At 39.8% G+C, this 25,789-nt stretch overlaps 1 protein-coding gene across 1 annotated transcript in view; it reads right to left on the bottom strand.

The window, feature by feature from the left end:
- Positions 1-5,481: 5,481 nt before the first annotated feature.
- The window catches only part of eipr1 (EARP complex and GARP complex interacting protein 1), a 39,186-nt gene continuing 18,878 nt past the window's right edge, over positions 5,482-25,789 (bottom strand). Inside the window, exons 4-6 of the mRNA XM_072457954.1 lie at positions 14,122-14,289; positions 8,710-8,877; positions 5,482-6,238 (exon numbers count right to left, since the gene is read on the bottom strand). Of these exons, the coding sequence (XP_072314055.1) occupies positions 6,064-6,238; positions 8,710-8,877; positions 14,122-14,289 (511 nt within the window). The 3' untranslated portion in view covers positions 5,482-6,063. The remainder of the gene's footprint in view (positions 6,239-8,709; positions 8,878-14,121; positions 14,290-25,789) is intronic.

The following is a 25,789-nucleotide window of genomic DNA, read 5'->3' as shown; positions in this document are numbered from 1 at the left end:
AGCGGGTTTGCCACTCCACAGATCTGATCTGTAACTCACGTTCTTTATGAGATTATGGTCAATTATGGACATTTATATAGCACTTTTCTATCTTCAATGCACTTAAAGCACTTTACATCAGGAAGGAGATAGGTATGTTATATGCCATACTATGGAACATTCCAGGCAAAGCAATATCATCAAGTAGTGGTAGAGACAAGAGCAATAATTTCATACATCTACTTACAGAAAATGACACAAATTGAGAACTTTTAATTCCTCAAAAAATCTGTTATATACTTATTTATCCTCTTTAGAAAGCCTTTACATGAGAGGGAGAGCCAAGCATCCTTATGAAACGTACACAGGAAGGTGTGAAAACAAACAGCTACAATAATAGTTTGATGCGTGGCCCTGACCCGTAATGTCCTTCAACTGCTCCGATCTCCATGGAGACGCCACGAAAGCCGCGGTGCGGATTTCCCACCGGACATGAGAAATGAGCACAATTACAGCCCATGAGAGGTAATTATATGTACATTGGGGTGGCGAGGGCCCATAAATAACGCCGATACCCCCCTCGTGCGTGTTTGGTAATTGGAGAACAATAAGCTGGAGATGAGTGCCTCGGCACCTACCCTAATCCTGATAGTTCCTATAGTCCACTGCGCTGTCCTTCACTTTGGAAGAACTTACACTTCTTCAACATACAGAGCCAAATTTGATCAAGTTAAGAGCCACAAGACTGCATTAAGGAGACCTAAGGATCTAAAACATTCCAAATTATTTTAGTAACTATACTTTATATAAATACATTTTGAAGTGACAGATTGTGAAATTGAATTTATAGGTGCACTATGTCACTTTTCTGGTGGAGGGCCTACACCTGCTTGTCTCCATGGAGATTGTATTACGACCGCGCTCACACTGCACGTGTTGCAGTTCTGGTGCAGTGGCCACAGGCATTCCGTATAATTAAAAGTAAAGGGAGGAGCTCCGACCACATGGCAGCAGTGCGGTGGTGCCCCGGTGCTCCGGAGTCTATCTGTTGGATTGAATTTTTGCCGGACGCCAGAGCCAAGCATTTTCCCTATGTCAATGATTAGTTATCGTGCGAGCATATGATCTCGCGAGAGCATATTCAAAGCCTGTGACCACAACAACACCGCAGAGCTCCAAGAACACTGCTCCAACAGTGCAGTCTGAGAAAGATGGAAACAATATGGAATCATAAACATCGCCATAGAAACAAATGGGAGATTCCACCACAACAAGATATGTATTTCACACATTTAAAGACCAATGAGTTCACACACTAAATGACCAATGATGATTTGAGTGCTTACCCGCACCATTGAGATAATATGAGTGCCTGAAGGAAGGTCTACATTATGTAGTTTAGAATTTGTAAGCTTTTTTGGCAAGCTTGAAAGGGGGTAAAGAGGAAGGGAATACATTCAGCAAATTATGAGCCATCTCACAACACTGCTGTTGCATATAGCCTACCATACATCATTCTATATCCTGTAGGTTTTGATGGAGAAACATTTTAGCAGGAGAAAAATTGTGTATACTTTATTTATTTATGCATTTCTTCATTTAAAAAGGGCAGGATCTCGCAACTCTAAATACCCAACTTTGTGGTAATTTCCCCAATGACTTAATAGAGCAGCGTTTGCCTGGCTCCAAAGCAGTTTATCAACCGGAGCAGCGATAGGAGGCTAAATAAGTAGCTTACGGCGCACAGGAGCTCTTAGGACTAAGGCTGCTTGTCACTGCTAAGTAGCGATCTGTACATGCTCCGAGCTAACATGAAAAGTGATGGGAGTTTGAGGTTCAATGGCACATATCTGAATTTTCCAAACAAAGGGAAGATTGGAGAGTGGATGCCTGTAGTTTGTATTCAAGATTTTATTTTGAATGTGGAGTAAACCCTTGTCAATATCGAGGGATTTGGTTATTTTTAGCCCTCAGCCGCACAGCGTAGTGAACCTCTATCGTAATGTATTGAGCACTATAGTAGAACATGTTTGTCTCACGGGGTTGTAGTAAAAGCATGTGAAGGGTTGAATGTATCCATGGGGAATATTTACACCATTACACAAGAAATTGTTATGTTTGACGTCAGTTACTTTAAACAGTTGTAGTGCTTCGGTGAACATGATATATATTTTTCACATATACCTTGAAAATGTGATCCTTTTTTGTTTTTACAGAATAGCAATAGTCAGATTTTGATAAAACTTCAGGTTTAGTTTTTGACCAGAGAAAAAAATATTACTGGTGTTATGAATTTAAGTGAAAAGAATATTTAAACCTGAACTACAGCATTCCAGCAGGTTGTATTTACAATATTCATTAAATATTTAAATGTATTTGACCGAACACTTGGATTAACAAGCATAATACGCACATATAAAATAAGGGTACTGTGCAAGACCTAGCATACTTGGAATAGCTTGTTGTGGACTTATATATATTTTTAAAAAGAGTCTGTATGTAATGAAGATTTATAAACAGCTACAGCCTACAGTATTTTGGTGTTGTCCCCAAGTGACCTGAAAAAAACACATTCTCTACCTCCTCCGATTGACTCACAGCACAGACCTGAGTCACTCCACTCCTTCATGTTCAAGAGCCGCATGTTTGTGAATAATGTTTGATTTGAAGAGGTCATATAAATCCTCCTCTATGCAAATGCGCTCAACTCTCAAAGGAAATAATCACCTAAAATGGCAACACACACACACATACACGCACACAAATGCGCACATGCACGTTACCACTGCGGCTCTATATTCCAAACATGAATAAATAATTAATACAATCTCGTTTTTTAATTTCATTTCTACAGCTAAACTCAATTCCACCTCCTCCTCTCTTTGAGGACGCTACCGGGTGACCCTCAGGAACAATTAGCACTAAAGGACAATGTTATTATGTATAAGGCAGTGTAAAGTCAATGGTAAGACGGAAGTCATACAAGGCATTGGCATTTTCTGAGAGCAGCCGTGGATAATATAAATGACTGTTCTAGCAGGTACGGTAAGGTTTGATGAAGCCATAATGAATCAAGTTACCATTACTTTCACGGATTTGATTTGTGAGTGAAACGTGAAGCATACACCGCCATACATTCTTTCCCACACTGAAGGTATACCTTTTTTTTATTAACAGTATTTCACGGCTGTGTTAATATTTCATACCTTCCTCCTGCTCGCTCTCTCTCTGTTTCACGTGCGTTTTCTCAGGAGAGGGCAGAATGTCATGTGAAGCCGGCAGTCAAAACTACTCCGTCATCTCCCAGTCAACGGTCAAGAGGTTCATGACCCAAAAAGTAGGTTGGGCAAGGTCTTTGGGCACATGACCTACAGATATGGGGCAAAAATGCAGAAATAGTCCTGCTGCATATGTGGTGTGTTTTGTGAGATACACATTCCTGCACATAAGCGAGAGGACAGCGGCTCAGGTAGAATTCGGCTCTGACCAGTGCATATTGTTACTGTGTCCTTGGGCAAGACACTTCACCCACCGCGCCTGCGTATGAAAATGTTGTGTGAGTGCCGAGTGAGCGATTGGTGGTGGGCACAAAGGCTATTGGCGCAAATTTACAGCCACAGTGGCACATGATTTGCTTACCGCCACCAAGTGTGGGATGTGAATGAATAAAGCCAGTTGTCAAGCGTCTGTGGGTGTCCAAACAATGCGATTTCTGATAAAAATGAGAAATGTAAGCAGAAGCCTACCGTATATGCTGGAGCAGAGAATGCATCCACGCTGTCTCTCAATTGCAAATGCATGTTCATGGTGTAGAGATTTACGTATAATTCAGAGGTAAATGCTTTATCTATAAACACATTATTAAATCAGCAGCCATTAGTCTATACCAATGTTAATTTCTTGACCAAAGTTGTAGAAAAAACATATTTATATTAATATTTGCTTGTATGCCTATAACATTTATGCAGCGAAATTCTAAGTTGCTGAAATATTGATCCAACGCGTTCAGTAAACTGGGGACAAACATACAGCGCACACAGTGGAGCATACTTAATAATTAAAAGCTTTTAAAAAATGTATAATATGTATATTTTGTATATTGGTTTCGCACAGCCGAGAGTGAGAATTGCTTTATTCTTTTATGCATGACTGTATTTGTGGCACATACATTCACGGCTCTACGGATGTCACCATAAAGCTCTATGGGGATTTATATACATATACATTTTACATTAGCACTATACATATGTATTTGTGTTTGGCATTAGAATGTGGTAGGTAATTGAGTGATATGCAATGTTATAGAGAACAGTTGATTTGTCATTTCGCAGAAGAAAATTATCCTTATGGTTTTACACGTTATACACCCTAGTATAGTTTATGCAGATGGCATCGCAGCATTCTCAATGTTAAGGGTGGAAAGATGCATGTGAGTCAGTGGTGAGTCATGACATTTTATTTGTTAAGAGCTCAAAGCACAACTAAAATGTGATAAAGAACTTAAAAAAAAAAAGAAAAAAAACGTGGTTGGGACTGTGTAACAAAACACAAAGCAACAGCTGGGCGACAAACCAGGCCGGAAATGACTTCACCGGTAAGAGGAGCTGCCGTTAGGTTGCTTTGAACAACCTAACACCTGAATTATCAGGCAAAAAAATGTCTATTTATCTTAAATAAAAGAAAACAAAAAATAAGACTTTCTTTTACTTTTGCCTTTGGGCTACATCCTTCCTAAACAGTAACCAGAAAACAGTGAAGAAATGAAGGGCAATTACTAGTTATCCAAGTTTCTGTACCACAACCAGTCATCTCCTGTTTTGACAGAGACTATAATACAGTATAATGCAACCTATGAGAAACCATCAGAAATGGCAATTAGACTCAGCTGCAGCAGCTATACATTATTACCTTGTGGTTTTGATGGCAAGAACTCCTTTCACTTGTAATTCTTCTAACATGGCTCACCTTACCAGCTCGCCTCTCCTCTGCCTCGGAGACGGCAAAGGTGCGATGTCTGCATCCGTGACAACCATCAGCGCTTCCAGATGGGTGAGATTACCTTTTCAGCACTCTCCATCTATCTCCTTTGCCATTCTGAACCTACTCCTGGTAATTGACTTCGGGGTAACAAGGCCTCTGTGCGCATGTGTGTGTGCCTTTGTGCGTCCATAAATGTGCGAGCGGTTTCTTTGATTAGATAGCGGAACGCACTCTGTATTCAGGCCTTGGTGCTGCCTGCTCCACTGGCATATCTAATGAAGTGGCCCGGCCCGTACGCGCTCTCTTGGCACTGCTGCGCCATTGTGTGAATGTGTGATCCATAGAGTCAAGCTGCAATTAAAAAGTCCCGTCAGAGCAGTCTGCCATAACAGAGGCCTGGGCTGTCAGTATCGACCAGCTTCAGCAAACTGGATGTAGAGAGAGGGGAGGGGAGAAGGGGCATCAGCGAGAGATGAAATATGAACAAGGGAGAATGATGAGAATAGAACGTAATAATCAAAGTTGGTTTATGAGAAGGGTTTTAGTTCAACGATTTAACCCCAACTGAGGTAAAGGAACAGTACTGTATACAGACATTTACATTGTAATGTTGAGCCTGTATATTGCTTTTTCATAACTGATTTAGTTCCAACATAACATTTTCCAGAAGGTTTGATGGTGAAGAACTATATTTTGGGTCTCCTCTGAAAAGTCATTCACTTCCATTATGTAGGTGTACAGTAAATTACAGTTTTATTAACACAAAGGATTTACAGCGGTGCCAATCATCTTTACAGCAGAACTGAACAACAAGTTTCCTGTTTTGGTCCCATTACACTGTGTTGCATGTTTAGTGTTTAACCACTGGCTGGGAACAAGCCAAACCAAGAAGATATATAAGGTGTATTGGCAGACTAGGCATTAATCAAGATTACGAACAAATACAGAAAACTTGAATGTCTCGGAATTGCTCCAGTGATATGAATAAATACATATCTTAGTCTTGATTCAGAAAAATTCAATACTTCAGAGTCAAGGTTGAGGCAACACAAATTCAAAAGTCCTCTGGTAAATGCTGCTCATTTCAATGTCTACTTGCCTTTCTCAGAGCAGTATTCTGTACTTGAGAGCCCGTGGGACCCTGTTTATAACCAGACGTCCATCGTAGCTGAGTGAAGCAAAGAGCCAGGGGTCAGCTGAGGACCACTCGGCCGCATACACGCTGTCCTCATGCTCCTCGTAGGTGGACACGACACTGTCCTTTAGCGGCTCTTTACTCCTGAAAATACAAATTTTCACCTCAAAAACATTACAAATTTACTATGGGCAAATTAATATCAAATTAAATTTAAGCTCTGCCATGTCCTGGCTGTGTGATGTTCCTAAATCAAATATGGGGACATTGTAGCAAGGAAATAAGAAATGCAATCATCATTACTTTTACTAACAATTTATTGTGATAAAATGAACTTCCCCGACTGAACCACGTTTCCATGGTTGCATATGCCATTTATTGAGTGTCTACAGAGGTGGTATGTTACCTGCCTTAACATTTGAGAGCATACAGCGGGTTTATTGGCGTCACAAACTTAAACTGAGTTGATTGAGGCTAGAAAATTCATTCTTCAGTTAAATATTATATTTTTAACACTTTTCACCTTGTAGCTATAATAAACGTTTATATAAATACTATGATACTACTCCATCTGTGTGCTGCGGACAGCCCACACACAATTACCTGTTGACATCTAAGGGGTGTTTACTCCGCTTATGCACAACTTTACACAGCTTTCACCAGACACGCAGCTGTCTCCCAGAGCTACAACATAAACTTAACATAAACTTACTTTAATTGAGAATTATGATGGAGCATTATTGCTGGCCCTGAACTCCCAAATCCACTGCTCTAAGTCTTCCCGAGGGACAGGGCTGACAAACATATTGGGATTTATTCGACACATTAACCGCATCTCTCAGACAATAGCTGCTCCCTAGAGCAGAGGCAAGAAATAAGAACAAATCTGTTTCCTTTTACGTAATGTTGAAATGTTTGTGAAAGCATATTGCATTACAGATACATCAAGAAATAAGAAGAATTGTGGGATATTTCAATAGTTCAAACATTGGTACCACCTGCTGATGCCCATGAGCAAAAGTGTTGCATAGTGTGACACCTTTCCATCCAAAAGAAGAGCTAGAATACTGAAAACCAGTTGGATTCTAACTAATGGAGCCTGGGTATAATAGCACAAGAGGTTTGCAAATTTAAATAACTAAAATTCATGCTTTTTTTTCACTTGCCTATAGAGTTTTTTTTTACGACAGGACAATACTTGACCTGAAATGGGGTAAAGAGTGAGGCTTAAAGCAAATAGTTTAAGCTGGCAATGCTATAGCCATGATTCTAGCACATCCTGTAAACATTAAGTTAACAAAAGTAATAAGCTGCCTAGAATATCAGACTGGCAGAAATGACCAACAGTGTGCCATTTCAACCTGGAGAATGATAAAATGTTGGCGTTTCAACCCTGGCAGGAAATAATAAAGCATGCTTAGGAGGTGCAGAGCTGGGTATGAGATCTTCCCCCTGGAGCCTAGACACTGGTGATTACAAAAACCTGATAGAAAATGAAACAAAACGTCTCCAAAGATGGTGCTAGGATGGAGAAGGACTGCGCTGAATACCTGAATTACTAGAATGCACTGTATAGGATATTGTAGTTGTGGACTTCTTTATATTCATACATAATCAGTCACCACTAGGCTTCAAAATCGAATTTAAAAATGACAGATTTAATTAACACACCAAACTACAACAGTAAACATGTAAAGTTTGAAAATACTTCACGTTTTATGAGAGCAGAGCAAGCAGTGTCCAGACGCAGTGGAGTGGACCTGTAGCGTGTATACAAGTGGGGTCGATGGCTATAGTGGCGGGGTTAAAACCAAACCCGAGTGCTGTCATTAGAAAGGAGAGTTGATAATTGTGGTTGAGTGTGGGCCATCGAGCCTGAGAGCCGGTCGTTACAGATGAGAGGGGGAACGGGACCAGGATGGAGGAGGACACAGGCACAGTTTGGAAAGCACTACGTGGCAACGGCACAGATGATATTGTGGTAATTTGGACCACCATTGAGCATAGTGAAAATATAGAGGGCTATTTGGGTGGTCTATTTGGTAGAATTTGTTAACTTTGAGCAATACTTGCACACGCCAGTTTGTGTATGACCACCATAATTAGTAGGGTCGACTAAAACGTGCCCTGCTAATAAATGTATGGACTAAAACAAGAGAGTGGCAAAAGAACTATGAACTATAACGATGTTCTGAGGAAGATTAAATTTATGATTCACTCCCACACTCTATGCCTTCTCTTTTCTGCTGCTGTTCCAAATAAATCCTTAACAATCTATAATAATAATAATAATAATAATAATAATAATACTAATAATAATAATAATCTAAATAAAATAATAATAGTGGACTACAAAATGTGGTCGACCAAGACAGCATCGATCGATTCATCAACGACTAAAGGACTTAATAATTAGTTCTGCAACATGTTTTCAACCAAGCATCTGTTAGTTATTATTCTGTTACCCGAAAATCACAGTTGGATGAAGAAAACGTTGTTGGATAAAACGAGACATGTAACGGGGCGGCTTTGAAATGATTGTGGACCCGTTCGACTGGATTCGACTGGCTTGGATGCAGAATTTGGATGCTTTAAAATGCTTTTGATGTGCTTACTTGTCATCTTGGTGGTTTTCCTCTCCCTCGCTGAGCTCCTCGTCATCCACCAGGTGTCCAAACGGCTCGGAGGAGATTGACACCATATTGGAGAGGATGAGCCGACTGTCACTGCTGGCTGTCAACACCAACTGGTCATGACTGTGGTTGTAGCGGACACTCCAAACCCTGCAAAAACAATCAAGTAAATATATTCTTGAAAAATGAGGGAGAGAGCGATATTGACAAAATTGATACCCTTTTTTTATTTTTTTGTTTTTTTTATTCTCCCAGTAACATCAGATTTTATGTTTTTGAATTCCTTCTGAAGCTTGTCTTGAGGTTGTAATTTTGCACAAATAGTGACTGGACTGTAAAATTGAGCACAGAATTCTTTCAAACAAGATGGTTTTTATGTCACCACACCTCATTGAATTTTCGGTTAGCCTAATCTTAAAGGCGCAATGGACGATTTTTCGGCAATTTGAGAATGCAGGCGGAAGTGCGCATGCGCACTCCCCCGTGTGGACTGATACAACACACACGTGCGTTTGTTTATTAGCGCGACGGATCGCATCGCATCTCTCGTCTCCCGTAGATTTCCGTCTACTTCTGCGTCAGCTCGAACTCTCTTTCTTCGTCTTCATTTTGCCCCGTACACTGAGGGAACTATATTATGATAGATCCATGCGCTCAGGCACGCAGAAACGTGGGGACGAACCGCACGTGGCTGCAGGTGAGCGATAGGTGCGTTTTATGATTGATACGTGGCAGGACAAATTATTTATCCACGACACGAGGAAATATGATAAAAAAATTGCTGAAAAAAATCGTCCATTCCACCTTCATTCACAGACCTTTTGTTTACTTTTTATATTGTTTTGGCTGATGTATTTCCAGGGATGATTTGCAAGCAGCGACATTTGGCAACGGATTTTTGACATTAGATATCCTTTTTAGAAGGATTAATTATGAATAATTATTTCTTTTGCTGCTTTTTAACAAATCAATATATTTTTGTAAGCCCAAAATAAGAGATAACAGTTTTCTCATGATGGACAATATATTTGCTGTACAAATTTGACATAACATCAACTACAATTTCATCATCTTGTAGAGGTCAAAAACAGAACACAACTCTAATTGTATATAATGTTAAATTTAACCAATATTTTAGGGCACAAAAACGATTGACTTTAAGACTGGCTTTGGCATAGCGGCTTATTCCTATCCATAGAGGCTGGAAGGGAGGCCACCCATGCTGAAACATACACAGAGCGATGCAGAGAAAGCCTATCTCCCGTTCACACACTCATGCCCACACAAGTCATGCAGAAAATGCCGCCTTCTTACAGTGGAATTCACAGCCAAATATGCCTATCTGGGTGTGTGTTCACGTGCCAATGATGGGGATTTGGGAGCGCGCAGACTACACCGAGGTTCAGTTCACATGAGTTGGTGATTTTTATCATAAAACCCCACCGCCCGATTGTGTACGCTCACCTCTCTCACCACGCTGCCATCGTCCCTGCATTTCTGTGGTACGGTTTTCCTATTCATCTGATGGCCAATACTGGTTATTTTTTATCCTTTATGTTTTGGGGTGCTTTAAGGGCTATCGTTTTGAGTAGGAATGTCACAGTATAAACATTTAGTGTCACGGTTATTGTGAGAAGAATTACAGACACCATGCATCGCTGCAAGCTTCTGAATGGTACAGTTATTGACCAGGTTTACTTTGGAGTAATTATGACTATTATCTATAAACCAATTAATCTTGACTTTTCTAATTTCAGAAAAGTACTAAATATACTTTGAGAGCAATAACAAAAGGATTAGTCACATTCAATCACTATAGGTGGAAGATATGTACAGTATGTGGTGGAAAGAACATTCATATTTAATTAAAGTACAGTTAAATGGCAAAAAGATTACTCAATTACGAGAACAAGCGTAATTCCAAAATTCTATGCATAAAAAGTTCTCTTCTTACTACAATCAAAGTATTACTATCTACTTTTTAAGGCAAATTTAATGCAAAATGAGCCATTAAAAGACATACAGTGAACAAGTTATGGTACGGTGATGTTTCTGCAAATCTACAATTCAATCACTTTTTGAGAACATTTAAATCTCAAGCAATACAGGCACATTTGAATACATTTCTAAAGAATTGCATGAATATAATCTGATTATTGGAAGAATCTTCCTCATTTTGGTCAATATCTCTCATTCTTGACAATCACTCCGATAATGGGGTGAAGTATCTTGCCCAAGGACACAGGGGTTAGTTTTTGACCGGTCAACCTTCCTCGTTATTAGACGATCGTTTTTCACAATTAATTGAGATCGACCAATATTGGATTCTACAGCAATCAATCACCGAAATGGGCTAGGCTTCAAATCCTCAACTGTTTAACATTTTTCATTAACCTGCAACACTCCTCACTCCCATCCCACCTGCTCCCCTTTTCCCTTCATCTGACAGTCAATACTGCCTCTACTTCGCGCTCTGTCCGCGGATGCCTTTGTCTCCATTTCCCCGTCTCTCACTGAAGCCCGGGGCGCAGCTCAGATTGCGGTTCCGGATGCCTCGTGGGGGGAAGGCTGAGGGATAACCAAGCCTGTTGACAGAAAATCAGCCTCGGCCACGCCATTCCCTCGCGTTCTCTTAATCCGCTTCCCCGCTAAAAAAATACCCCTGGCAGCCCGAGGCCAAAAATGAGAACACACAAATACATGTACGCACAGGGAAACACCCGCACGTATGTGACACAGTGGAGATAAGTCCGCAACATTGTATTCACGGACATTATGGAAATGCTTCACTACTATATACAAGATAAAGCGAAGACCTTCACTAAAGCAGATTAGATGGCAGTGTACAGACAGCCACACACACACACACACACAATATCTCCAATCTGAAAAGATCCATCTGTTGCTGCTATCTAGAGTTATGGATATGTTTTGCCTAGTCGATCGTCCTTTTGGAGATAAGGTCCGCTCTTGTGTGGAAGTATGTGCGTCTGTGCTAGTGTTATCAGGTGAGGCAAGCAGCGGCACGGGCCAGTTTGCCTTGTAGACATGCTGATCATCCATTCAGGCAAGGCAAGGCAAGTTTATTTGTAGAGCACATTTCATACACAAGGCAATTCAAAGTGCTTCACACAGCAGGAAAAATGCATTCAAATCACAAAGAAATTACAGAAATACAATAAAATTAACTAAATTAAAAATTATCAATCCAACTGATTTTCTAAACTAATAAAATCACAAACAAAAGAGAAGAGTGCAAAGAAAAAATCCTTTCAGTCATATGCGCAGCTAAACAAAACTGTTTTTAGCTTAGATTTGAACATTGTCAGAGTAGAAGCCTGTCTCACATCTTCAGGAAGACTGTTCCAGATTTTAGCTGCATAAAACTGAAACGCAGATTCCCCATGTTTAGTCCTGACTCTGGCACCAGCAGGAGGCCGGTCCCTGAGGTCCTCAGAGTCCGAGATGGTTCATATGGCACTAACATATCCAAGATGTACTTTGGTGCTAGGCCATGGAGAGACTTGTACACAAGCAGAGCTGCTTTAAAGTCTATTCTCTGAGCCACAGGGAGCCAGTGCAGAGACCTGAGAACAGAACTAATGTGATCATACTTCCTGGTTCTAGTCAGGACCCGAGCAGCAGCGTTCTGGATGTACTGCAGCTGTTTTACAACTCGTTTGGAGAGACCAGTGAGCAGGCCGTTACAGTAGTCTAATCTACTGGAGACAAACACATGGATAAGTCTCTCTAAGTCTGGTTTTGACACTATATTTTTGATTTTGGCAATGTTTTTTAGATGGTAAAAAGCTGCTGATGTTATTGATTTGACGTGGCTATTAAAGTTCAAGTCTGAGTCCATTATTACCCCCAGATTTCTAATTTGGTTTGTAGGTATCACACAAATTATTATTCAGCTCACACAAAGAGAGGGAGTGAGCGAGTGAGCGAGGGAGCGAGGGAGCGAGCGAGGGACCTCCACTCGCATGACCCGGGCTCATGCGGTACACTGTGTTCAGCTCCAAGCACTGCCTGAAGCCTCGCAGAAAGGATCCCAGCACGGGACAAACAGAGCCGAGTTCCACAGTGGTTAAGTCCAAACTGACATAAGCCTGGCTGTTTAATTAATACTGGTACGTGGTATGTACTGCATTCATGGCACCACAAACGGGGTTTTCATTAGTTACACTGAGTGAAGAGGTTATTGATAAAATTCAGAAACCAATCAACAGGAGAGCAGAGGAGTTTGATTTGCTTATCATCTCTGTTGGTACAAATCAAGAATATCTCCATACTGTGAATTTGTGGAAATCAATCTTTTTTTGAAGCTGTGAAAAACATACTTCTGTATTTAAGTTGAGATGTTTGACATTATGATTCAATCTTCAGCATTTCTAAGGAGAATGAAGTTGATTTCAGAGTTAGAATTTAATCTTTGTGCCTAAGGAATAATTCTTTGAAAGTTTAGAGTGAGACATTCGACATGTCTATAATGCCAATGGAAATTCTAAAACATTTGATGAATTCCGTCGGCATACTGGAAATGAAATACATTCATAAATCCTTCACTGGTAGATGTATTTAAAACTTCAATCATGTTAATACTTTGATTACCAGGTTGCTCAAATAAAAATACACACGTCGCAATTTATCTTTTCAGATCTATGTATGGTTTTGTTTATTAGGTTTTGCTAGTGATTTGTGACAATTGAGTGTGTTTATTCAGGGTCAAAATTAAACCATATCAAATGGTAACGATTATCGTTTAACGCACAATTTAATGGTTATTCACGGCTGATGAGACCATCTTTAATTGTCTTTCATTCCCATTGTCTAACACCTCACTATTCCTCAATTTCTCATTATTTCAGCTTTATGAAATTACAAAATATAATAAATGTGACAAAAAAAGACAGATAAAAAGTTCATCACATAAGATTTTTGGACAATTGATCGAATAAAAAAAAAACAACAACGGCGATGCTTTTAAAATAGTTACAATATATATATTTTTTAGTTCTTAATATTATATTGTGACTATGACCGGAATAATCACAAAAATGTACTAACCAATTCATCTTTACATCCCTATTGTAAACAAGAGTGTCCCAAACCGTATGATCTTAATCGTTTAGAAACTGTAGTAAACATGGGCTTTGTGATGAGAAACAGTTGACGAACAATTAATGAGGCACAAATAGTTATATATATGGTTTTGTCAGAGCGCTGGTGTGAGATACTAATAATAGTCAGGGTCTGGTGTCAGTGTGTAGCAAAGATCACACGAGCAGGTCCAAGTGTTGAGCACCCAAAGTTCAAGGACATCCCCTGCCCAACATCGCCCTTTGCCCCTCGGTCACTTGACCAGCCTGCCTTGTTCGACCTCTAACTCACCAGTGGGAGTGCTCCTCTAGGGTCTTGACCGGCTCCTGGATGTTGCGGACGTCCCAGAACTTGACCTTGCAGTCGTCCCCGCAGCTGGCCAGGTAGTACTGCCGATTCGGATTGAAGTCCAGGTCACGAACCAGCTGTCCATGGGCGTTCTCGATACAGTAGATCTGACTGGGAGCAGACAGAGGAGACAGAGGAGGGGCAATGAAGGGTAGATTGATTGCAGAGGGGAAAATTGGGATGGCGCGATAAGACGGGGAGGTAGTGGCCGGGTGTGGAGGCGATAAGAGCCACGGAGAGGAGGAATATGGCAGAACAACAAAAAGGAGATATGAGCGAGGTAGAGCATGATTCACTAGGTCCACGTGGGCGAGAACATTCCCAGGCTAAATCAAAGTGCTCTCTGTCTGTGTCTGTCAGTGAAGGCCAGCCTCAATAAAGCAGGCGACACAGGCGCTGGTAAATTATAAAGACAAACCTCGTAACCACACATAGCCTTGAGTCTCCGTGAGAGGGAGGTTAACAGAATGATATGAGAGAAAGGTGGCACTTACTACATTGTCTAAGCCTATCATACCATCTGTGAAAAATCTTTTAATTTTCATTTCTGACACAATGGTTCTAAAAAAGGATTGTTTCAGGTAAAAAATTAGGGCTGAACCAGGACCTTAAGTAGGACTACACCATTGCCACTATAGTATTAACCAAGCAAAACTATGAATAAAATGTACTCTAAATGAAGTAAACACTAGAATACACGCACCACAGTTTGATAGAAATATAGAAACACTATTATACAGTACAGTGTAGTACAAAAATGACTACTAAAAAGGCTACATAGCAGGTTTGTGAACCATTTTTCTTGTCAAATTAGGAATTTAACGATATCTTAAATCAATATGTTTTGAAGTTTGACAAAATGTAAGAGACCTTATGCGGTTTCTATTGGTGACAAGTTAAAAATAAAATAGTAGTAGGAGCAGCACATCAATCAGGGTCACAGAATGGAAAGTGATTTGGATAAACTAATTAAACCTACAGCTTTGTCGCGGCTATAAATGCAACATAAAACCACAGTGGGTTGAGCTTGTTTTTCCTCATTTCCTCTGCAGGCTAGCCCCGCTAAGCCCCGTTTGGCTCGGCTCTGTTCAGTAGAGGGGAACGCCTCAGTGTTGTGGCCCAGCTGGATGCCAACTGCAGCTAAATCAGTGCTATAGCTATAGTCACCCCCGCTGATCACGTTAGGCAATTAACATGCTAATTAAAAATCTCATTAAAATAAAGGGGAAGTATAAGAGAATGACCTGAGGCAGACCGCTGGGCTTCAATTAGGTCAAGAAAATTTCAGGGACTCCGTGACTTTGTGTCTCAGTGTGTGATAGCGTGTGAGAGGGTTAAGACTCTGGGATTAATCTCTGTGGTGGTCAATGGAACCAGGAGAAAAAAAAGAAAAACACTTGAATGAGCTTTCCTATTGAGTTGGGGGGAAAAATACTAAAAATACACTGATTGCAAGATACCAATTGATACCATAAGCCTATCAAAGCTATACTCATTTGAACAAGTATCAATAATGAAAAATCACATAAATAGAATAAAATTGGGCCTTTCCTGAATAGCTTTTATTTAGTAAGGTCTTAGTACATGTCAGAACTAGTATACAACCACAAGAAACTACACTTATACTGTTTTGAAAATTACTATAGTCTAAAATCCTTTTATTATCATTGTGGTATCAAAACTGATATGGAGAGTTTTCCTTGGTTATCATGAAATTCCTAATAGAAGATAGGGCGCCAACTACAAAATACAGTAACATATTACTTCACATTTCTAGCATATTTTCTGGCAAACTGCTCATACACACACACAGTAGTCGACCTTTTGGAGACATACTTTGTCATTTGCCAACTGTATACATATGCTGCAGCTGAACTACAGTTGTAATTATAACGTCTGGCACATTCTGAAATATATGTACAAGGATATACAAAACATTTCAGTTATTTATTCATGTGTTAAATCAGGATAGTCCCAGATATATCGTTTTCAGGGACACTTATCATACATGTTTTTAGTGGTGGAAACCGGAGCACTCAAAGGAAACCTACGTAGACACGAGAGAACATGAAGAAAGAAAAAGAAAGGACCCACACCGTACAGGAGTTAAACCCAGGACTTTTTGCTGTGAGGCGAGGTGGCACTTTGAATTCCAACAGGCGGAATGATCACAGGCTGACACACAAAATATCAAGGAGACTCAACAGTATCGTCTCATTTGTATCCAGTTTTGTCATCTTTGTCACTTTGTGTGTCAAGAGGGCAATCCTTAAGAGAAGTCTATCATTTATTTACAGCGCTGCTTGTTCTCTGCGTGTGACTCGCAGGTAAAAGGTGTGACCCGGGGCTGTAGGGTGCTCGGTGTTGCGCCCATCCCGCCGTGGAATAGGACATGCCCGGCCCGTGAAGAGGAAATGGAGCAGGAAATTGGGTTAGTCTCGCTGCTTCCCCCGTCTCTTTCTCCCTCTCTCTCTCTCTCTCGCTCTCTGGCGTCTCTGAACGATTCCAACACACATGGGCAGGCGTACAGTCCCTTTTGCCCAGCTAATAGTGGAGGGACTTGGGACGTTTTATATGTATGTTTGTATAAGGGCCGGGGATTATGGGCAGTGGTCGCAGTAAGCCCCTGCACGCAGTCCACAGACGTCCTTGGAGGAGGCTGAGTGATGAGGGGACAGGGGACTCATTACACACACTGTTAGCTTCCAGAAGTTAGACACATACAAATATACACTGACAAATACACATAGAAATAGTAGGATGAGGATGATAAGTAAATTCACAAACAGAAAAATATTTCATCATGCATTTCAACTTTCAAGTAAGAACTGTAGCCTTAGATGAATAGGCAAAATAGGAAATGGTGAGGTCAATGAAATTAAATAAATTATAATATTTATAATAATTAAATTAATTAATCATTAAAAAAATGTACCAATGTAAAGTGTGCTGTTGTTTTGTATAACTGTGTTGATTTCAATATACTTTACAGGCATTTAAGTTAACGAACATAAAAGTAAAAACATGCATTAACTAAGAATGTTTCAATAAGAAACAACAACAAACTTTTAATGGAAACTATGCAGTGCTTTGTTCACTTTGGCCAGACAAAAGTTTTGATTCTGGCCTAAAAGCCTTTTTATATTTACAACTAAACTTATCACATTTAGCATATTCAATATATTTAGTCAAATGCAAAAATACAGATAAAACTGCAGTTCTAAAATATAAAGTATTAGACACAAATCTCAGTAGTTTTGAGTATGAGTGATTCAATATTCACCTCCGCAAACATTTTGTGTGGAAGATCTAGGTAAAGCTACAAAGGTTGGATGCATTTAGCAATCACAGACACACTTTGGGCTTGGTGATAAATCTCTCGCGCACACACACACATTCACGCGCACACATACACTGTTTCTATGACAACAGCCGTGTGCAGGGAGGGGGGCCGGGGAGGAAGAGCAAAAAAAAAAAGAAAAAGAAGAAGAGCAATCATTTCATCGCTGATCAAAATTAAAGCCCAGCTCACAGAGGGGGTTGGCAGAGAAAGAGCAGGTAGGCAGTAGCTTGGGCTGCACTGATGAGGGCTGGACTGTGGGCCGCATACAGAGAGCATAATTAGGATACACCCGCAAAAAGATCTTCATTTAGAACAAGAGATATCCATGCAGCAAATTGTTTAAGACCAAAACACACAAGCTACAGAAGGTTTTCTTCAAGAGAAGACCTGTGAACAAGGACGTGACTAACTGTTAATAGGAGTCATGCCCATCCAGAATTCGTCTACCAAAGAACAAAGAGAGGCTGATTATTTTGGAAAATCTATGTCCCATAATAATAATAAGCATATTCAGATATTGCAATAAGAAATAAAGTTAGTTGTATAAGGTAAAAATATTACATTTAAAAGTATAAATGCTTAAAATGATCACATTCTTTCAAAATGTTGCATCAACAATTAAAACCGTGGAGTCTGCCATTAAAGGGGGGCATAATAGGAGCAATCAACTTCAATGAGCCTTTAACATTGTTACAATAGAGATTTTCCTCATCATTAGTTTACTCAAAGTTGTATTTTGTTTGATTCATGCATGTAATCCTGTGTTGTTCTGCAAACTGAGGCTTGTTTTCACCTACCCCCTATTCCCGCCCACATCCCTGTACTTAGTTGTGATTAAAAACATGTAGGTTTCCTGCTTATTAAACTGTTTAGATCAATATTGCAGTTTACAATGCACAAAATGTAAAATAATGATCTACCTATGATATAGTTTATTATAAGTACCTAAAAAAGCATAACGTTGATTCCTTTAAACAAACACGTGGAAAACGTTGACTAGACCATGTGGTGCTTAAGGCGAGACTCTACAAGCAAAACTATTTTTTGGTTAGTTTGCTCTCTCAACTTTTATGCTCTAATGTGGAAAAAACTAAATCTGCTCCTAGTTTTTTTTCTTTCATTTTTCATTGAATCCACTTACAGCCATACATTTGCATGGGACATAGTAAATTCAAAGGCTGTTGTTTGAAAATGTATATTCGTCCCATTGGGACGCCCCTTAGACAAACGTTCTAAACTTTTAATTAAAAATATGTTGACGGAAGTTATCTAATTCTGAAATTAATGTATTCAAGTTTTAAATATAAAAAAATAAGGCAAAATGAAATTTTCAGCCAATTTTCTATCAGATGCAGTTTGCTCAAAAACAAAATAATAAAGCCAAAATCCCCTCTGTAAATGGTTTTGTATCTAATATCTCAACAAAATGAATCAAGGAATTTAAACCCATACATTTGTCCGGTTTAAAATGAAATCTCTATGAAAACATTACATGATGAAAAAGTTGTATTACAATTTAATCTCACATTCAAGATTCAAATTGCTGTTTTCCTATCCCCATAGTGTCTCACCTTAATAAACAAAATGCAATAATTTGATGATTTCAACCAATTGAAAAAAGACACAATCCTCAAATGTACAGCTGGCCACAACACTCATTTTCCTTTACAGAAGGTCTTGAACACATCATTATGAGCATTACCGCGGGACGCTCGCTCCGTGTGCTGTGTGTCTCTGAAGGAGGTGAGGTGGGTTTAGAGAAAAGGTTACCGATGATCGATTTGACAGTGCTGAGGTTCAGAAGGTCACCCTCAAATCAACAGTGGCATATGGAATACCACCATTTCAAAATCAGCTGACTCCTTTTGCATAATAGCTCCTATTTGAATTTGAAATATGATACTTCTAATAGGCAACACTTTTTGCATAATGGAAGTAAATTTGAATATGTGAATAATATATGACGGAAAAGGGCGCCTGAATAATGGTTTACCTTGGCTGCCCTATCATTACGGCACACTGCGGCTGCCACATCACTGCGATGTATAGGAATAACAAGCAGTCTTTGGTCAGGTGTTGTGACGGTCGTCTGTCTGGACCTGGGGGTGACGTTGGCTAGTCATAGTCTTTGTGCAATTGGTGTTTAACCTATAACTGAGCAAATAGCACCGCAATCAATCAACTCGTTTCCCGTTTTTTCACCGCAGTCCGTCCCTCTCTCACATACACACAACATTGGGGAGGAGTGGAAAGTCCATGCTTCGCTGCAGCGGACTCCGCAGCATGCACCCTGCAGTGCATGGTATGGCCGCAGGCATGACAGCTATTACAACCCGGTGTGTGTGCCCCTCGCTGTGGACAGAGGGTCCAGGAGGGAGCTGACAGACATGCAGAGTAAGACTATTCCACTGACAGCCCTTTTCCTCTCTCTGTCTCTTTTCTCTCTCGCTCTCTCTCCCGTTCTCTCACTCCCTCACACCCATGCCCAGTGGCTAGTACATGCCTGTTAGCTAGACTAATATTATTCAAAGGCTTTGGGCTCCCGGTGTGCCAGCAATGACACACAGCTGGTTTCCTACAAACTAACACAATGCAGGTTTTCATCATTTCTCTACAAAGACATTTTGGACTTACTGACAGAATGGTTATTACCGCTCAAAGAGAGTTTCATACACAGACACTTGCACATGTGGTACAGTTTCCACCATAATGAACTGTATTGTCTGTTGCTGGGACTTTGATCATTGTGTCGGAGCAGCGGGGGTCCTAAACAATTTCAATTTCAATAGTTCAGACTTTCTCTCCTTGGTTAAAATCAGTATTTTATATAACCAGCTTTATTTCCCTTAAATGTGGCTAGGTAGTTCAAGGTTCTGAGTAAAACATGTGAAATCCTTGTCATTAACCACACTAGTGCAGCTGGTTGTGCATTTGTTCTTTTCTGTGCAGCTGCGAGTAAAGTCAGAGGCTCAGATAGATTTATGAAAGATTTCAGCATATTGACCAAATCGGAATGTTCTATCTAAAAAAAGATTAAAGCATAAAGTGGAGGATAAATGTGTTAAACATCTATACATTCTTCTTAACTCATTTTGCCCCACTCCAGAGAAATCCTCATGTGGGCATCGGAGGTCTGTTCATCCCACCCACTTATTAGTGCGCATGTGAACTTTATATAGTTCATGCGAGCAGTATTAATGCTACACATTATGAAAACTGTTATCAATCACTTTCCCAGAACAATGCTTTTAACCTCGTCTCGTCACATAAACACATGCAGAGTTTTTATCTTTATGCTTATTTTTTCTAGTTATTGGTCTGCTCTAACCCACATTATATGAAAGGAGGAAATCTTCAGTAAAATCTATTATAAAATCTGATTTTAAGTTGAAGTTAATGTATCTTTATTTTATTTTCACTGGGGGTTAATTGATAAAAATGCAGATTTATTGCCTTTTCATTTTCACTGTGATAGATTTTAACCTTATTTTTGATAAATCAATTTATTCTGCTGGTCAGTTGCATGTCTGTAACAAAAAAATAAATCAATCCGTTGATGATGAATACAATTACTGTTAATGAACATACACGTGATTTCCATCCGTTGTCCCACATTTGCACATTCACACCAGCAAAGACACTGATAATATGCAAATTAAGTTTGTAGACAAGTTCACTATAACCCTGGATACTTTTAGATAGTGAGCTGATCCCTCCAACTTTAAGATTCATATCATTTCTAAAATATTGCGTAAGAGCATGGCTTTTTCAAGTTCTGACCTCTTTGAAAACATTAATACAAGAGCTCCCGCCTTAAAATCTGGTGCTTCAACTCCATCTGGGATTAGGATGTAAATAATGCAACAGCAAAGGTACATTAAAAACGGAGATGTTGAAAAGTGTTGGATTCCCTCTCAAAGTGTGCTTTCTGTCCCCAATATCTGTGCCGACTTTTCTATAATTTACATAATGTTGCATATTACATCAGAACAAAGTAGAGCGGGCTTCGTCTATGTTTCATAAGCAGTGTTATCTTTGTGTTTTTAGAGTGCGTCTGGAGACGGGTTGCGACGTGCTTCTCTCTGGGGTCTTCCATAGCTAGCTCTAGGCGATTGCTTCTGCCTGTCCCAATACCAGAACAGGGGCTGACACAGACCCCGAACAAACCTGGGGTACATCTTTAAGGTTATATCCTCAGTGTGTGTGTGTGTGTGCGCGTGTGTGTGTGTGTGTGTGTGTCTGTGTGTGTGTCTGTGTGTGTGTCTGTGTGTGTGTCTGTGTGTGCGTGTGTGTGTGAGTGTGAGTGTGTGTGTGTGAGTGTGTGTATGGAAAAGAGGAGGCAATGGCGCATACTGAGAGGCTGCCATGACACAGCTGCCGCGCCAACTGGACCAACAGGACCGGGCGGATGTACAGGCTCAACACTATTACAGCGCTGAGGTCCAGACCGGGGGCAAACGGCTACAGTCTGACAGTCTGACAGGAAGGGTCAGGTGCCGTCAGCTACTCAAAAAAGTCAAAACTGTAAATAGCCATTTGCATTTATGAACAGAAGAAACGTGTTTTTAAATATCTTTTGAAAATGAAGGAATTAAACATAGATAAAAGAATGAATTTGTTTCAAAATGCTTCTTCTTTTACCCTGATATTATGGTCATCAGGCAAAGCAACATCTATCAGCAGGCAGCGTTTGTCCTTCTTATTGAGGAGCACTATATCAGAACGATTTGCAGAAACGGTACGATGTGTGTGTGCACTGCCAAGTCCCACATGATGGTCACATCGTTGATGTTAATGACAGTTTCTGGGACATGCTCGTACCACTTCACAGTCACTTCTCAGTCTAATGGCTTGCAGATTGACTAGTGAAGCTTGCTATTTTGTGTTTATTCTCTTGTGGATCAATAAAGTAGTCCAGTCTATGATTTTGGCAGGAACACATCTCAAGGAAGACACTTTGAAAAGGTTTGGATTCAGATTCAATTCAGGTCACAATTTTTTTCATTAAAAAAAAAAAATGTATATAATTGTGGCAAATGGTTTTGTTATTTTTCCACAATAATTGTAACTTTAAAATTTGATATCGTAACAGATGCGTAAATAAAGTAATGTACTGTACCCTGGGCAAGTCCAAAGCTTGGATAAGAAAGATTGAAGGACAACTGATGTAAAAGCAATTAAATTAAAAGGTAAATCCAGCAGTGAAAGCTGAAGTAGAATATTGATCTCAGAAATATTGAAATTACTGCTAATTAGATTAATTAGGTAAATTTTATGATGAATGGGAAAACATAAAAATAAGTGACCCAACCAGATCTTGTAATTGAGCTTGTCGTGCTTCATACACTCAAACACCCCCCACACATCCACCCCCCACACACACACTATTTGAAAATAACTTTTCAAAAACCTTACACCAAAACCCAAGGTTTATTCCATTTACTGCTGCAACAACAAGAGACAACTGAGACTGCATCTACTCACCCCAAGGCTATCGGAGCGTAACATATATTCTACAACATTTGAAAGAAATCTCTCATCTCCCATTTTCAGTCTGAGCCTAAACCTTAGCAATCACTGCCACGAGAGGGGTGCATCAGAATGTCTGGTAACCATGGCACCTCTCAGTGGGTGGGAGTGAGTAAATAATTGTAGTTTGTTTGATGTGTTAATAAAAGGAATATTGGACAGACAGCACAAATCAGCGAGGTCTGAGTGGTCAGTATTTACCAATAAGGGGTTAAGTGGTACATTTGTGAACAATGTTGAACAAAAAGGTGTCAAAATCGTAGCGCCTGGAAACAATAAAATGTTTCATCATCAATGACTCATTTACAATTTAGACAATCGATGGTCACAGTGTACTCTGTTCCATCAGTAACAAAGATAAATAAAGAGCAGTTCACCTGCGATGGAGAAAAATGCCAAAACTAAAACAGAGGAGGACTTAGTTCAGTTGTAATATTTGCCCTTTTTAGTACAGTTTAAGAAGTAAAAGCATTTGCGCTGACCATCCTGAGAAGCATTAGAGGTGGGCAATACATATAGTTTATAGTAAAACATGCAACAAAAAGAGCTGATAAAAAATAAAATGCGTTAACCTTCAAATAAGCATATAAGGTGATATTTCTGCACTTTTATGATTAAGTCTACACACATTTAGCATTATTTGTCTGAAAATCAAATCTCCATTAAAACGTTTAACGATATGTCCTAACACGTCTCTGTTGGATTGACATAATATTGTTTGAATCGCTCCCACCTAGTCCAAATACATTCCCATTAGTCTAATTTGACATTTTTTTGGAATGTCTATGGCAGAACTAACAAGGAAGTAGAACCATGGCTTAAATACTTCCCAATAAATACTAACCCCAGTAGAAGCAAAACATTTTGAATGCAATTATTTCTAAATTTCCCCAAACTAAGCTTGCAGAGGAGCTAGAGAAAGGCTAGTGTACAACAATTGAGACACATTGATCTAAATCTATTTTCAGCACTGACTGAAGAATAGGCTGCCAAGGTTGTACGAACAAAAGGAACGGTTACTTTAGTCGCACCAATATTGTCACATTTATTTTTGAATATATTTGATGCTTTGGAAAAAATAATAGCGTAGTGCTCCCTCTACTGGTTCCTAATATCTCTTCAAATAATGCTGGGTTTTGTTCCTATGAAGCTGTGTAGTGTTGCTAACAAGCCTTGTGCCAGGCCCCCTCCTTTCTGTAAGCGCCCACGGCCAAATCAGCGCTGTTGCATCTTACAAAAAAACTGCACAGCGGGGGAAGAATGGCCAAAATGGGAGCTCTCAGGAACTCTTTAATTTGTTATGGCTCTGACAGGCAGCCGTATCAATGATTCAACTGTCTTATCTGAGGGCTTGTGTGATACGCATCTTGTAAATATATTCCCTCTCCCCTTACCCCTCTAAATCTCCCCAGCACTTTGCCATTATCACAGGCGATCGATAGCCGGGTGATTATTATTCCTTGTATGCAACTACACGGTGACCTCGCTGACCACGTATACCTAGAAAAAACACAAACAAAAACGCACGTGGAGGTGAGGAGGGGTGAGGGCAATAACCGGCACACAGAAGGTTAATGTCTGGTTCTGCGCGCGCTTTGTGTCAAGGAGGAGCGAAAGGCCGTGGCACTTCATCACAAGCAGACAAACACTTGATTAGATTCATGGACGGACCTCGAGTACCAATGAAATGTGTCATAACAGGACAAGAAGAGAAGAGATTCCTCCAGCCACTCGGAGTGACTGTTAGCTCTTTAGCTGCTCCACACAGACAATTTTGCCTCGGTGCAGCCAAAGAAAGCAGCATATCAACAACTGTAAGTGGTTGAGTATTATGTGTTTTTTAATTAAACTGTTTGGAGGATTGATGTGAGATATTACAAAATGAGGATGGAATATGATTGCTCCATGCCATTATTGCACTTATATGTATTTATGCATTTGCTTGTCTGATGACATCTTGAAAGAAAACCATTTTTCAATGTCTTTGGGGTAAAAAGCGACCATACTGAGCAGGAAAATAAATTAAATAAATATAAGAAATTAAACATCTTTTGTTGGAGCCAGAACAGACGGTTACGTGCTGTCTTCCTCTAATTCAAAAATATTTCATCCATAGAAAAATTGTAATAAAGAGCCATGTGCGTCACTATTTGACATTAATATAAAGAAAATGCCTTCATGTGAATACCAGCGATGTGTCAAAGGGTTTGTGAGTTTGAATCAACCAGTCAGTCACTTACAGACACTGACCAATAGGGGTGGGTGTGGAAAACTGAGCGTAGCGTTCACTAAACGGAAAATTGGTGAATCACAGGATGGTAATTTTACCAAAAAAGCAGATTGTCCAAAGAAGCACATTAACATTTTTGTCGTTATACAACTGTAACGGACTATAACCGGGGACCATTCACTCAGAATGGAAATGGACTACTTCAAGCGGTAAATAAATATTATTCATGTGATTAATTCCTAAGCAGCATCTAAAATCACTTGCTATCCTTGTTTGCTCTTAGCTCTTCAAAGTCTTCCTTCATTCTTTTAATCAGTGCCTGTTCTGTTTAGTAACATGCAACCTCCTTGTTCACATTTTTACAAGATCTTTTAACACTACAAGACGAGACACTGATCAGATGTGACCAGACTAGCTATACAAATTAACCACAAAATATGAAAAGGCAACATGAAATGCATTATTTAGCCCAGTAAGACAGTTTCTTACATCTATCTTGCAATACAACT

This window comes from Eucyclogobius newberryi, unplaced genomic scaffold (genome assembly GCF_026437365.1).
Source record: "Eucyclogobius newberryi isolate DKJ021-1_F unplaced genomic scaffold, fEucNew1.0.hap1 SCAF_21, whole genome shotgun sequence".
In the NCBI taxonomy this organism is placed as follows: Eukaryota; Metazoa; Chordata; class Actinopteri; order Gobiiformes; family Gobiidae; genus Eucyclogobius; species Eucyclogobius newberryi.
This window is presented reverse-complemented; position numbering and strand designations above follow the sequence as displayed.